The sequence below is a fragment of the Macrobrachium nipponense genome, chromosome 2, assembly GCF_015104395.2.
Source record: "Macrobrachium nipponense isolate FS-2020 chromosome 2, ASM1510439v2, whole genome shotgun sequence".
Taxonomy (NCBI): Eukaryota; Metazoa; Arthropoda; class Malacostraca; order Decapoda; family Palaemonidae; genus Macrobrachium; species Macrobrachium nipponense.
In genome coordinates this window covers 129,496,767-129,511,879 of record NC_087201.1, presented here as the reverse complement: position 1 = coordinate 129,511,879, position 15,113 = coordinate 129,496,767, and the positions used below count along the sequence as shown (strand labels likewise).

Below are 15,113 nucleotides of genomic sequence, written 5' to 3'. Positions count from 1 at the left end.
CCCCCTTGGCTGCGGTACAAGTTCCGTTGCCGTTTGTGCTCCGGAGGGAGCTGGTTCCACCTCCATCTGGGTTTGCTGTCCTCGCTCCATCCCCTGATTTTGAGTGCCCGAAGAGCTCACCCTTGGAACGCCCTCCTGTTGCCATTGCCGTACCTGCTGCCCCTGTTCCTGCACGTGGAAGTGCTGAAGCTCCTGTAGGTCCTTCTGGCCAGGTGGAGCTGTGCCCCGTTGCCAATGCAACTGCCACAACTCCAGCCTGGATGGGAGACCTGTCTGCTGTCCTGAGGAAGTTGGCGAAGAAGAAGTCCAAGAAGAAGAGGAAGGTGTCGTCGTCTTCTTCATCTGCATCTTTGTCGTTGTTTTGAAGTCTCGCACAGAGGCTTCTAAGGGTCTGTCTCATTCCGATGGGACAGGTGGGTCTTCCGCTGGTCCTACCGTTCCTCCGGGAACAGAGCCCATCTCTCCTTCCTCAGGGAAGAAGAAGACTGGGACCGTGGAGGTACCAGCCACTGCTGGTACCTCTGCTCCCGGCTCCAGAGGTTCCACCTCGGGGCTGGGAACCGTCTCAGCTGCTCGCTTGCAAGTGTCACTGAGTGTATGGTTACCTACCAGTGATTGTGCACCCAGGAACCAGATGACTGAGTACGCTCACCGTCAGGATCCAGGCTCAGAGCGGAAGGATGGTAAGAGTCGCTCCGGTGACTCGCTGGACTGGCGATTGCTCTCACAGTGATCGTCCAGTACCCAGGGTTGACGTGACGGTCCCACCAGACCGTTTACGTGTTGAGGCTGGGAAGAGGTCCCCCCAGTCACCAGGAACAGCCTCAGCTGCTTCTGGGACCGTGGCGCGTCGTGGGGACGGTGCTCGCTCTCACCGCATAAGCGGACGCTACCAGTCACCCGACCATCGCTCCCACTGGGACTGGACAGCTTGCACATCTGGTAGCAGTTCCCCAACGCACAATGCTACCATCCTCGGTCTAGCGTTTCTCCGCAGGGAGACCGCTGGTCCAGATCTGCAGCTCGATCGCCAACGTGGGTTGGCAATTGCCTGCAGTCCTCCCAGCCTGCCAGCTCTGCTGGAAGGCAGGGTTGGAGCATCAGGTCTTCCTCACCTGTCCCTTCAACCTCCTCGGGCTACAACGGGAGGAGCGAGGCGAACAGAAGTGACTGTGAGGAGTGCGCTCCATGAGAGCCTATAAGCTTGGTTCAGTCCTAGGACCAAGCAGATCGTATGTTCAAGTGGTTGGAGGAGACCAAGAGGGGTCTGGCGAGGTTCTTCCTCCTGAAGGAAGAGTGCCTCGGGAAGTGATCGGCCTGGATGGATCTGACGGTCCATCTCCTCAGGACGTGATCACCTTTAAGATACAGAGGTACTTTGCAGAGGTCAGTGCGCTGATTCATCAGCACAACGACCTCAGGGAAGGATCGGTGGTTGCTCCCTCTGACCGTCCATCGAAGTTGGTGTCCTTCTGGGGTCCTAAGAAGGAACCCAGAGAGACGGTGGAACTACCCCGGTCCTCCTTGGCCGACGGTGTGTTGGACTTAGTGAACACCCTTGTCTCCGGACAAGAGGACTCACTCAGAGCCTGTAGGTCGGATAAGCTGCTTCCCCCTCTGCATTGTCAGCGGCGCTTCTACATCCCTTTGGTAGACCTGTTGCAAACCTAGCAGGTTGACCTGGAGCTAGCTCGTATAACTCTGGGAGTGCCTCTTCATCACCTGCTGTCTGAGAACCTTTGGTTCTCGCATCAAGAGGCATCGGACCTGGAATCCACTGCCATGGCAGCTTTCCAGGCCATCTTCTGGCTGGATCTGTGGTCCCTCACGGTATCCAGAGTAGCAGCCTCCTCGGGAGCTATAGTTCCTGAAGAGGACTGGGCGTTCGGGAGACTCTGCCAGTCTGGAGGTAGGGCCATCTCCTACCTCGCCCACCGGACGGCCAACCTGTGGGCCAACCTGGTTTTGAGGAGATGGGACGCAGTCCTGACTCACATAACCAGAGTGGCCGGTCGAGAGTTGATGTTGGGTCTATGCAACGGATCGTTGCTGGGATCCTCCTCTCTCTTCCCCAGAGATATGGTGGACGCTGCGGTGGAAAAGTGGAGAACTGAGGACAGTGACCGCTTAGTACACCAGGCAGTTACAAAGACTTCTGGGCACTTCCTCCGCTCCCAAGACGTCAGCACCGTCAGAGGGTAGTGGGAGGAAAGTCCCAGCCTTCCTCTTTTGCTTCAAGAAGTGAGCGTCAGCCCTCTTCTCAAGCCTACTTCTCTTGTGACAAAGGGGCTAAGCGGAAGGGGAAGAGAGGGAAACGCTAGGGACAGTGTTCCCCTCACCTGCTGCCGGAAGGCGGGGGTTTTGCCTGGCGAGCCATTAGGCAACGGAGCCAAGATTTGGGTACTGGATGGTCCTTCGGGAGGGATACCTACTGCTCTTCGAGTCAAGGCCACCCCTCACTTCACACCTGGTCCACCTTCAGACATACGTCCCCGGTTCTGCCAGGGACGTAGCACTGACACAAGATGTAAAGACCATGCTGAGCAAAGGAGCTGTGGAGATCGTGCGAGATCAGTCACTGGGTTTCTACAGCCGACTTTTCCTGGTGGAGAAGTCTACAGGGGGCTCGAGACTGGTGATAGATCTCTCTCCCTTTAACTGTTTTGTTTGCCAGACTCGGTTCACGATGGCAGTGGCATACTCAGTGCACGACTCCATGAGGGAGAACGATTTCCTGCTTTCGGTGGACCTGAAGGATGCGTATTTTCAAATACCCATCCACCAGTCCTCCAGGAAGTACCTCCGCTTTATCTTCGACGGGACGGTGTACCAATTCAGGGCACTTTGTTTTGGTCTCTCAACCGCCCCACAGGTGTTAATGTGAGTGTTCACTCTGGTGTCGGCTTGGGCCCATTCGGTCGGGATATGTCTGATGAGGTAATTTGATGATTGGCTGATTCTGGCAAGTTCCCGCTCGCAGTTGCTACAGGACAGAGATCGACTCCTCGACTTATGCCATGATCTGGGGATCGTGGTAAATGTCGAGAAGTCAGATCTCGAACCCAAGCAGAGTACCTGGGCATGCTGATCGATATGGTAGCAGCACAAGTCTTCCCCGCAGACTTGCGAATCAGCAGGTTCAGGGAGGCAGCCAGACAGTTCTTGTCACGACAGGAACAGTCAGCTCAGCAGTGGCAAGTTGTGATTGGTCACCTGTCGTCACTAGAGAAGTTAGTCCCTCACGTGTGTCTTCACTTACGGTCTCTTCAATGGAGACTAAAGGAGTTCTGGTCACAGTCACGGGATCCACAGTCCTTCCTGGTTCCTCTCAAGGAGGAAGTAAGGGAGGACCTGGCCTGTTGGCTAGACGACAGGAACCTCTTAACCCTGAAATGCCGAAGTGGTATCTTAAAACTCGTCTCCCATATGCCGGCGGCGTTCGCGAGTGAGCACCGAAGCGGAATTTTTTTTTTTTTTTTTTTTTTTTTTTTTTTTTTTTTTTTTTCTTCAAAAATCACAGTACGCTTAGTTTTCAAGATTAAGAGTTCATTTTTTGCTCCCTTTTTTGTCATTGCCTGAAGTTTAGTATGTAACCATCAGAAATGAAAAAAATATAATTATCATATATAAATATTGGGATATATGACAGCGCAAAAAATATTTCATATATAATTGTATACAAATCGCGCTGTGAGCAAAACGGTTAAAGCTAACGAGTTAATTTTTTTTGCTGTATTGCACACTAAATTGCGATCATTTTGGTATATAATACATTGTAAAACGATCAAGGCAACAGAGAAAATATTATCACAAAATGATGCATGAATTCATAACGCGCGGACGTAAAAAAAAGCTGTTTTCAAAATTTCACCATAAATCGAAATATTGTGCTAGAGACTTCCCATTTGTTGCAAAATGAAGGTAATTGATTGAATATTACTAGACTGTAAGTGTTGTAGCTTACAATTGCAGTTTTCAACCATTTCGGTAGAGTTGAAGTTGACCGAAGGATGAATTTTTTCTATTTATTGTTATTTATATGAAAATATTTCAAAACTGATAAAAGCTACAACCATAGGTTGTTTTTGGGTGTATTCTACATGAAATTGCGCACACTTTCATATATAAAACTTTATGTAACGGCTAATTTAAAATGGTGCAAACATTACGACAATCAGACGAAAAAATTTATGATTTTTTCAAAAGTTACCGCGTAGACGTAAGGAAAAAGTTTATTTCGTAAATTCACCATAAATCGAAATATTGTGCTAGAGACTTCCAATTTGTTGCAAAATGAAGGTAAATGATTGAATATTACTAGAATATAAGAGTTATAGCTTACAATTGCGTTTTTCTACCATTTCGGTAGTCAAAGTTGACCGAAGGTTGAAATTTTGGCACTTATCGTTATTAATATGAAAATATTTCAAAACTGATAAAAGCTACAACCATGAGTTGTGTTTTGTTGTATTCTACATGAAATTGCACACATTTCCATTTATAATACTCCATGTAACGACTAATATAAAATGGTGCAAAAATTATGTCAATGTGATGAAATAATTTCTGAGATGTGTCGCTGATACTGTTTAGTACGAGAAGAAAGAAATTCGCGCTTGCACGCCTGCGTAACAATTGTAAACAAAACAACGCCTTGATCCGTGAGCTCCCAGCATCCTCCAAGGCGCGTGATTCAAAAGTTTTCGCCTAGTAGGCCTATAACTATTTTTCTGCGAATTTTTAAAAAAACTTTTATATCGACGTACCATACGTCCAATCGGCACCCAACAGATAATTTATATCGACGTTTAATACATCCAATCGAAATTAAAGGGTTAATAAACAAAATCGTATAGAACGAACGAATTCCACGTGCGTACACAAACGATGGTGCGAAGCAGTGAGCGAAGGATGCCTTTACGTAGAGCACGATGGGAGAGATGCTGACCAATAGGAGAGCAGGATCTTATGGCGGTGATTAGCATCAGGAACCAATGGGAGAGCGGGAGGATGGTGGCAAGTCTACTCAGTTAGCGGCGCGTGAGTTTTAAAATTGTTATCGGTGGTCCGGGCAAATCTCGGGACTTTAAAGCAACAACCTTTCGTAACCTGAACTATTTTCGTATGTAGAGCCAAAAAAATCTTCGTCTTTGCTCTCGTAACTTGAATTTTTCGTAAGCTATTACAGTCCTCAAATTCGACTGGGAGGTATTTATGGTGTGGGGTACCGGGTTACATCCTGCCTCTTTAGGAGTCCATCCCTTTCCTTACTATGTGCGCCATTTTTAGTATCACACTCTTCTGCATGAGTCCTGGAGCTGCTTCAGCATCTAGTTTTTCAGATTCCTTTTCAGGGATCTTGGGATTGTGCCGAGTGTTCCTATGATTATGGGTACAATTTCCACTGGCATATCCCATATCCTTCTTATTTCTGTTTTCAGGTCTTGATACTTATCCGTTTTTTCCCTTTTATTATTATTATTATTATTATTATTATTAATATTATTATTGTTGTTATTTATTATTATTTTTTTTTATTTTTGCTCTATCACAGTCCTCCAATTCAACTGGGTGGTATTTACAGTGTGGGGTTCCAGGTTGCATCCTGCCTCCTTAGGAGTCCATCACTTTTCTTACTATGTGCGCCGTTTCTAGGATCACACTCTTCTGCATGAGTCCTGGAGCTACTTCAGCCTCTAGTTTTTCTAGATTCCTTTTCAGGGATCTTTGGATCGTGCCTAGTGCTCCTATGATTATGGGTACAATTTCCACTCGCATATCCCATATCCTTCTTATTTCTATTTTCAGATCTTGATACTTATCCATTTTTTCCCTCTCTTTCTCTTCAACTCTGGTGTCCCATGGTATTGTGACATCAATGAGTGATACTTTCTTCTTGACTTTGTCAATCAACGTCACGTCTGGTCTATTTGCACATATCACCCTATCTGTTCTGATACCATAGTCCCAGAGGATCTTTGCCTGATCGTTTTCTATCACTCCCTCAGGTTGGTGCTCGTACCACTCATTACTGCAAGGTAGCTGGTGTTTCTTGCACAGGCTCCAGTGAAGGGCTTTTGCCACTGAATCATGCCTCTTTTGTACTGATTCTGTGCAAGTGCCGGGCATTCGCTTAGTATGTGGTTTATGGTTTCATTTTTCGTATTGCACTTCCTACATATGGGAGAGATGTTATTTCCGTCTATCGTTCTTTTAACATATCTGGGTCTTAGGGCCTGATCTTGTGCCGCTGTTATCATTCCTTCAGTTTCCTTCTTTAGCTCTCCCCTCTGTAGCCATTGCCATGTGTCATCGCTGGCTAGTTCTTTAGTCTGTCTCATGTATTGTCCGTGGATTGGTTTGTTGTGCCAGTCCTCTCTGTTCTGTTTGTCATTGTCCTGTCTCTGTATATTTCTGGGTCTTTGTCTACTTTTATTAGTCCTTCTTCCCATGCACTCTTTAGCCACTCGTCTTCACTGGTTTTCAGATATTGCCCCAGTGCTCTGTTCTCAATGTTGACGCAGTCCTGTATACTTAGTAGTCCTCTCCCTCCTTCCTTTCGTGTTATGTATTGTCTGTCTGTATTTGCTCTTGGGTGTAGTGCTTTGTGTATTTTCATATGTTTCCTGGTTTTCTGATCTATGCTGCGGAGTTCTGCCTTCGTCCATTCCACTATTCCTGCGCTGTATCTGATTACTGGCACTGCCCATGTGTTTATGGCTTTTATCATATTTCCGGCGTTGAGTTTTGACTTAAGTGTCGCCTTGAGTCTCTGCATATATTCTTTCCTGATCGTGTCCTTCATCTCTTGGTCATTTATATCTCCTCCTTCCATTATTCCCAGGTATTTGTATCCTGTCTCATCTATGTGTTTGATGTTGCTCCCATCTGGTAGCTTTATCCCTTCAGTTCTCGTTACTTTGCCTTTTTGTATGTTGACTAAGGCGCATTTTTCTATTCCAAACTCCATCCTGATGTCCCCAGATACAATCCTTACAGTCTGGATTAGGGTATCTATTTCCTTGATGCTCTTACCATACAGCTTGAGTCGTTCATGAACATCAGATGGTTGATTCTGTTACCTCTTTTCTTGAGTTGGTACCCGGCATCCATCTTCTGTAGTACTTTTGTCATGGGAATCATGGCTACTACGAAGAGTAGTGGGGACAGTGAGTTGCCCTGGAAGATCCCTCTCCTGATGTTAACCTCTGCTAATCTTATTCCAGAGCTTGTAAGTATTGTATTCCAGTTGTGCATTGTATTTTTGAGGAAGCTGATAGTGTTTTCCTCTGCCCCATATATTTTCAGGCATTCTATTAGCCACGTGTCTTCATTACCATTTTGTCTATGAGGAGCTGGTCTTTTGTGCCCCTACACTTCCTTCTGCAGCCTTTCTGTTGGTGGGGGATGGTGTTTGTCTCCTCTAGGTAGTTGTATAGCCTTTCACTGATGATACCTGTTAGTAACTTCCACATTATTGGTAAGCAGGTGATAGGCCTGTACTTACTCTTGTCTTTTTGTACTAAGGATGTTCTTCCTGTGGTCATCCATTTGGGTGCATGGTGATTTGTGATACAATGCTGGAGTTTTTCTGCTATTCGTGGGTGTAGGGCCTTGAAGTTTTTGAGCCAGTATCCATGGACTTCATCGGGACCTTGGGCTTTCCAGTTTGGCATTTTCTTTAGTTGGGTGTCTGACTGTGTCTGTCGTGATCTCTGTGAATCTTTGTTTAATTCTCCCTGTTTCTTCTTCCTTGACTTCCTGGAGCCATGTTGCATGTTTGTTGTGTGATACCGGATTGCTCTATATGTTTTCCGAGAGTCTCTTACTTGGTACGGCTTCAGGAATTTCTTTGTGATTGTCTTCCCCTCTTAGTTGGCTGTATAGTCTTTATTATTATTATTATTATTATTATTATTATTATTGTTATTATTATTATTATTATTATTATTATTATTATTATTATTATTATTATTATTATTATTATTATTATTATTATTATTATTATTCATGACAGTAAGAGAGAGGAGTTATCCTTACGTAAGTGAAATGGAAAGGTTATGTTTTATCTCTTGAAAATACTACCACATGTGAATTTTGTAATTACAGTTTTATTATTATTATTATTATTATTATTATTATTATTATTATTAACAACTGAAAATATCAATAAACATTTTACATACTTGTACCATAAAAATTCTTTCATCTCAGTAAGAGAGAGAGAGAGAGAGAGAGAGAGAGAGAGAGTTTATCTCTCTGTTCTCCCAGAAAGTACTTACATTTCCAGCAAAACAGAGGGAGAGTGTTACCATTATGACATATTTAAAAGAGTGAAATGCATAGATTATTGTATTTCTTTAAAATACTATCACATACTATGAATTTTGTAATTGCAGTTATATTAATATTATTATTATTTGAAAGTATTAATAAACATAGGTACACGTACTATTATTATTATTTGAAAGTATTAATAAACATAGGTACACGTACTACAAAAATTCTTGTGTCTCAGTAAGAGAGAGAGAGAGAGAGAGAGAGAGAGAGAGAGAGAGAGAGAGAGAGAGAGAGAGAGAGAGAGAGAGAGAGAGAGAGAGAATACATGAACACTTGGTGGCAACAACACAACAGCTCTTCCCCCTCCTGTCACATTACTTGATATATTTGACAGCTTTAGTACCTGGAGTTAGAAAGAGAAGACTGGGATTTCCTTCATTCTTACATAATTTTTTAAATTTATAAACTAAAATCTGACTAATTCAATATAGTATTTTCTTTAATGAATTGATATTATTGCTGTTTACATAATATTAATATTTGAAAATAGAAAATCATTTATTTATCATACAAAAAAAACATAACATCTTTGTAGGAGAGAGAGAGAGAGAGAGAGAGAGAGAGAGAGAGAGAGAGAGAGAGAGAGAGAGAGATTAGGAAGAGAGAGAAGAGAGAGATATGATTATGTGATTTTCATTTAATCTTATTAAACTTACTAATACAGTATTAATCAACATTAATATTTGAAAATAAGTAAGTAATTTTTGTATCATAAAAATGTATAGTCATGAAAATAACATTAAAATACACTAATTAGTGATTTTTATCATCGGAAAACTCCGTGAATAGGCGAATCCCCCATAAATAATGGGTAGACATGGTCCAGAGAGAAATCCGTGAATCAGTGAGTTTGCAAATCCAGAGAACGCGAATACAGGGGTACCACTGTATTATTGTATTGTAAAATACTAATAACATAGCGGTCAATGCTTTGGCTTGGAAATCAGCTGATGGCAAATACAAGCTTGTTTTGCCATATTTAGCTCAACTCTGAGCAAATTTTCCTGCATCTATTTAGCATAAATGAAATATCTAGACACTTGACTTATATGAGACAATGTCATTTTTCGTTATATAACATGTTTTTAAGTTAAAATGTGACTTGAATACATCTCGTTGTGACTGTGAACTAAATTATTTTTTTAAAACAGATTGCATTGGTGGCATTTTTATAAAGTAAAAAAATAGTGTGATTCCGTTTGTTATTTTTACTTGATTTCATTGTAATATGAGCTTTACGTTATCTTTTATCAGCATGAAAACAACAGTAAAATTTGTTCTTTCAAGCCCAGTATTTTTTATTAAAATAATTTTCTCTCAGTTGTATCTACGGTTGTGTTAGATGGCATAAGTTTACAGGAGTTATATCCTTGTTGCCAGTGCGCAATAAGAGTCATTAGCAGCTTGAACAGTTTTCTCAGCTTCAGCTACAACTTGGTTTAAATTTAACAGTATAAGTATATTTCCCTGTTGATCTTTGATCTATAGCGAATAAAGTTATTACATGAAAATATATCAGTCCTAGTCTACATACATCATTTATAACATAACTACAGTAATTGTTTACTATCATACGATGGTTGAACTACAAGCCAAACACATGTTGTTGTTAACTAATTTGGTTGTACATACCAAAAAAGTTGTTAAGTATTTCCAATTGGGAAAATTGATTTGATATGAGAGCAAATTGAGCTATGAGCTTGGCCACGGAACGAGTTAAACTCATAGATCAAGGTACCACTGTACTAACCACTGCTTACTGGTGGGGAAGATTGAGCAAATGTTTTAGGATAATAAATTTAGATTTGTTTGTTTAGCTATAGTAATTTGACACAAAATTATTGAAACTTGGGATGATTGATTTTGCAAGCAAAATCCATTCTACTGAGGGAAGTTCAGAATTTAAATGTGAGTTAATTTTGAGTTTCCATGTAAAATCCTGGTCTTACAGCATTTTGTCACTGAATCGCTCCTGTTCTTAGTCTTCCCATTCCTACGCAATATGGTTAATAGATTTAATTGTTAAATTAAAAGGCAGAAATAAAGGTGCCTAATAATGATAGTAGAAAGAGCACCTGTTGCTGAATACTGGTTCCATGCAATGTAAAACACCATACAAATAAATGTATAATATTTTTGCTGTCACAGAACTCAAAGTTAGTTTGTTACTATTCTGTTAAGATGCCTTTTTGCTACGACATGTGTAACCAGCAGTGTAACACTTCTCTTGACTTTGTTCAATCTATTTTTATACAGGTAACTTCATGTATATAGAATCACGACTTCAGTATCTGGAAAACAAATGTAAGAATGCCTTAATGGAACAAGGATTTTCAAGTTCTAGCATACTATGTGAACTGTACCTTCATCTTCGTTATCAGGGGACAGATTGCGCTCTCATGTGTACCCCAGTAAAGGATAATTGTGATAATCCAGAATGGTCTTGTTGTTACGGTAACTTCAAGGAGGCCTTCATAACCAGGTAAGTTTTTAATAGAAGAAAATCTCTTACTTTAAAATTTAGAAACCTAGAACAGTCCTAATGGTCATAATAGATTCAATTGCTGTAAGAATAAGTTTTTCAGTGAACTTATCTTGTATGGAAACAAACTTGAATGCAGGTTCACTTTCTAGAAGTGAGTGATAAGAAGGACTGACATACTTGTTCTTGTGTTCTGTGCTTGTACCATTGGCAAAAATATTCTGAAGACCTTTGGACGAGATTGTCATACATACGTTAAATAAAAACCCTATAAATCATAAGTATCCCCATTCATGGTCTGAACATACCAGACATTGCACTCTTTTTCTAACAGACAAAGATAATCATTAGTATTACAACACATGCATTTCCTGGAACCTCTGATACTCATCCGTCACTCACCTTACTGTTCCCAAGAGATCTTAAATCACTGAATAGGGGCCTTACACTGGTACTTTGCAGTCTCACACTGTCCATATGAACGATTAAGAGCTTCATCAGACAGGAATTTAACACTCAGGACAGTTTTCCATTTAGTCTTGGCTCCTTCAAAGAGAGTTAATGAACAGCACGGACTTAATTTTGATGTTAAACATGAGGGGTTGGGGGTCAGTAGCCTTTGAATTTGTCCCAGAAGTTGTGGTTAAGATTCAAAATCCTTTTGTTCACGACAACAAATTCAAGTCTTTCCATCCCTTCGCTTAGCTATTTTGTTGGTCATGACCCTGAAAAATTACTTTTATGTCCCATCAGGGCACTGCGCAGCTGTTTAAGGTCTGGACATATCAGACCTGGTTGACAAAGACATTTCTTTTTAGTACAGGCCTATGAGAAGTAATTAAGCAAGCGTATACTGCTTCTTTGAATCCAGATGCCAATATAGTGCGAGCAAAAGCATATGATGTCAGGGGTCTAGGCCCTTCCATTGCTTTAAAAAAGAACCTGTCAGTTCAAAGGATCTTAAAGTCTGGTACATGTCTGTGCCAAACCATTTCCACAAGCTTCTACCAACAGGACATTGACCACAGGTCCTTTGACACTTTTTCCTTATGTCCAGTGAAGACAGCTCAACAAATTGTGTAGCTCTTCCAGTGTCCCTAGCAGGACAGTTTTTGTCTTACCTTAAGATGTTTGTTTGAAAGTGAGAGTGAATTGGATGACTGATTGTCTTGCTGTATATTACTGGTCAGATACAATTGAGTGACCCCATTTCCATTAGTTCTAATTGGTTATTCATAGTACACAATGCAAACTAATGAAAGCAAGTCCCTTCCTCTCTCTTACAAGGGGAGAGAGACATATAACTCATTACATACTATGTCCTACTTTGGACTGGAAGTGAGGCCAGGTGAGCTGAACCTCCAGTCGGTTCTGAGGCTTTCTTTATTCTCCCCCCAATAGTAAGTTTCCCTATGTTAAGACCAGAGGTTTGTTCAGTATATGAACAAATGATAAATGGACCTGAGATGGGTTAGGGTAGGTCGGTTACTCTTCCTCTCTACCGCCATCTTGGCTACTCCCGATGCCACCAATTCCTTGTAACATTTTTTAACTGGACTCCAGCAGGTACTAGGGAATTTTCCCTTATGTTAAAATTGCAGGTTTGTTAGTTATGAAAAATACAAATTGATTTAAAATTTGTCATATTCAGATTATTTTGGAGTGTTGGTAATTGTATGCTGTACTTTTTATCAAGGCTGCTTTCTTCTTGTCAATAAGAGTATCATTTTCACAAGCTAAGATAATTGTTTTAGTATTTTTTTATCGTTTATGGTGTAATGGGTTTCCTATATTTACAAAAGTGTTCTGTCCATAAGTGTTTTAAAGTTTGTTTGAGTGAGAATGTATGAGTACAATAAGTCCTCTACATACATAAGATACAACATATGTAAATTTGTAGATCTGTAAGGCTGTGTTGATGGCCTCTGCTGTTGTTTAGCCTCCAGGTTGTCCACCTTTATTGCCTCTGCTTATCAATGTTCCCAGAAACCTCCTGGGACTGCTAAAGGGTCTTTTTTTTTTATCCTGTGGTTCCTGCTTGTTTGGTAATCTATTCAGATGTGCCCTCTCCTGCATTGAAGCTCATCCATGAAATACTAACAGTGTGATCATCACAGCCATAATTCCACTCAGTTGACAGAAATCCTGAAGTTGGTGTATATTATTCTTCCTCCTCCCCTAAGTGTTTCATCCTCTTTATCAGCAGCCACAGCTAGCTATCAGAAGAGTAGATGTACTTGATTGAGATCTTGGCTCCTGTAACACTGCAATTGCAGTGTCTGAAGAGGAAGGTTTTAGCAATAGAATTATGGACAAATGAAGCTCAGTGGAAAGAATGATTCTCAATCTCTCTTGACTCAAAATATGCCTCCCCTTCCATCTTTCTGCATCATATACAGAAATTTTCCTGCTTGGGAGAAAGCTTTACCAAGTGTGAAAGGAAATAGAAAATTTGTCCAAAATTAGTTGCATAGTTCTTAGCTTTTGTACAGTTCAACCTCTTAAATCTGAAATGTTGGGACCAGGCCACTGCTGGGCCACAGAAAATCCCAGAAAATAGAATACATCTCTTAAAAGATTAAACCCCCTTTGAAAACTGTCCTGAAAGCTAATTCCACACACAAATAGCCTAGTTGCAGGCTTAGCCGACTACTTGGCTGAGTTCTGACTCCATTTTTATCATTTTATTACTTGTATATTTTCACTTTATCATTTTATAACTCATATTTTTTCATGCCTTTTATTTTTTCTTTATAACGAACATATGTAGTAAATTTAGCCTACATTCCCGAGTTAGGCTAACTGTAAGTCAACAAACTTTTATCTGAATATTATCATTAATTTCATCTCCTAAATTCAATATCTTCATATTGTCCATAAGCGGACAAACCTTCAGTTTTAACAATATGATCATTTCTAGCACCTAGCTGGATCCAGTTAAATCGCAGATGAAAAGCAAGGAATCTTGTGAAATCTGGCAATGTGTGTATATATCCAGTGAAAAGTGGTCAAGGACCACGCACCCACGCCACAGTGTTCAGTCTTTTTCTTAACTCCCTGGGCGAGAGTTGTGGTTGACCTCTCTTGGCCTTTACCCAGTTCATTGCTTGTTTTCACTTTGTGTGTGTGTGTGTGGTTTTATTATGGCTTCTTCTGCTCCTTCTCAGCCTCGACAATTTGTGTGCTGAGGTACTCAAGGTTTCCCACGTTCTTGTTTTTTGGCTTCTTTAGCGACGGATCCTCACATAACATATAGTAGGTGTCGTTCTAACATTTGTACAATAACGAATCCTTGCATGGAATGCTGTGCGAGGCCTAGAGAGCAGTGAAAGTTATTTTATAGTAAGAGGGAGCACCGTAAAGTATCTACTCTTCCTTCATGGGAGGGATTTTCTTCTCCTGCCGCAGTCACACCCCATGCTAGTGTTGTGCCTTTGTCCCCTTCCTTTTCTTCTATCGAATCGTTGTTGGAAGTATCGGGAGGCCCTGAGGCTGATTTATTATGTAATTTCGCCTTCTCTTCCTCGGGAGTTAATTTAATTCCCGAGAGGGAGAAGGCTTTTTCATCAGTTTCTTTCGATTTGGAGTCGTAAGCATCCAAAATGGTAGCACTCTGGGGGGTTGCTTGGGCTACGGGGTCCACCCTCCTTGGAGGGTTTGGTGATGTACTTCTTGGATGCTCGCCTCCCCCCACCTCAGGCTGCCCAGGCTCTCCCCCCCTCCTCCTGGCCTCGTTTTTGTTGGTAGCCGAGGTCAGCCATATTGTATTGCTCTGCCAGTGATGATTACCGCTTCTTTGAGTCAGAGGGAAGCCATGCTGCATCAGCACCACTGGTGACGTCATGGGGTCAGCCATTTTGTATCCTTCTGCCAGTGGCGTCTGCTTGCCTTTTGGATGGAGAGGAAGCCTCCATGTTGCAGACGGTTTCTTGGTTGGACTTTTGGTCAGCAGTCATTGCCAAAATAGCATCTAACAGGTCACCAGAGGAGTTGGTGAGTACTTCTTCTCTTGCCAGTTTATTGCAGTCTGGGGACAAGGCGTTCTCGTATCTTGCACACCTCCGCGTCAATTTATGGGCTAATCTTCTCCTGATTAGAAGAGATGTGGCTTTGTTCAGGATGGAAAGATCGGTTGACCCTGAGTCCTTGTTGGTATTGAGGAATGGGGTTCTTTTGGAATCTCAATTTCTGTTCCCTCGGACTGAGCTGGAGGACGCGACAGACCGGCGTCGGGCTGACACGACGGACAGATTAGTGCACTAAGCTGTGTCAAAGTCAGAGTATCGCCTCG

General features: G+C 41.8%; 1 protein-coding gene across 1 annotated transcript in view; it reads left to right on the top strand.

Moving 5' to 3' along the window:
- Positions 1-15,113, top strand: part of LOC135221310 (5-oxoprolinase-like) — a 709,982-nt gene that overhangs the window by 324,778 nt on the left and 370,091 nt on the right. Inside the window, exon 7 of the mRNA XM_064259114.1 lies at positions 10,597-10,822. Within this exon, the coding sequence (XP_064115184.1) occupies positions 10,597-10,822 (226 nt within the window). The remainder of the gene's footprint in view (positions 1-10,596; positions 10,823-15,113) is intronic.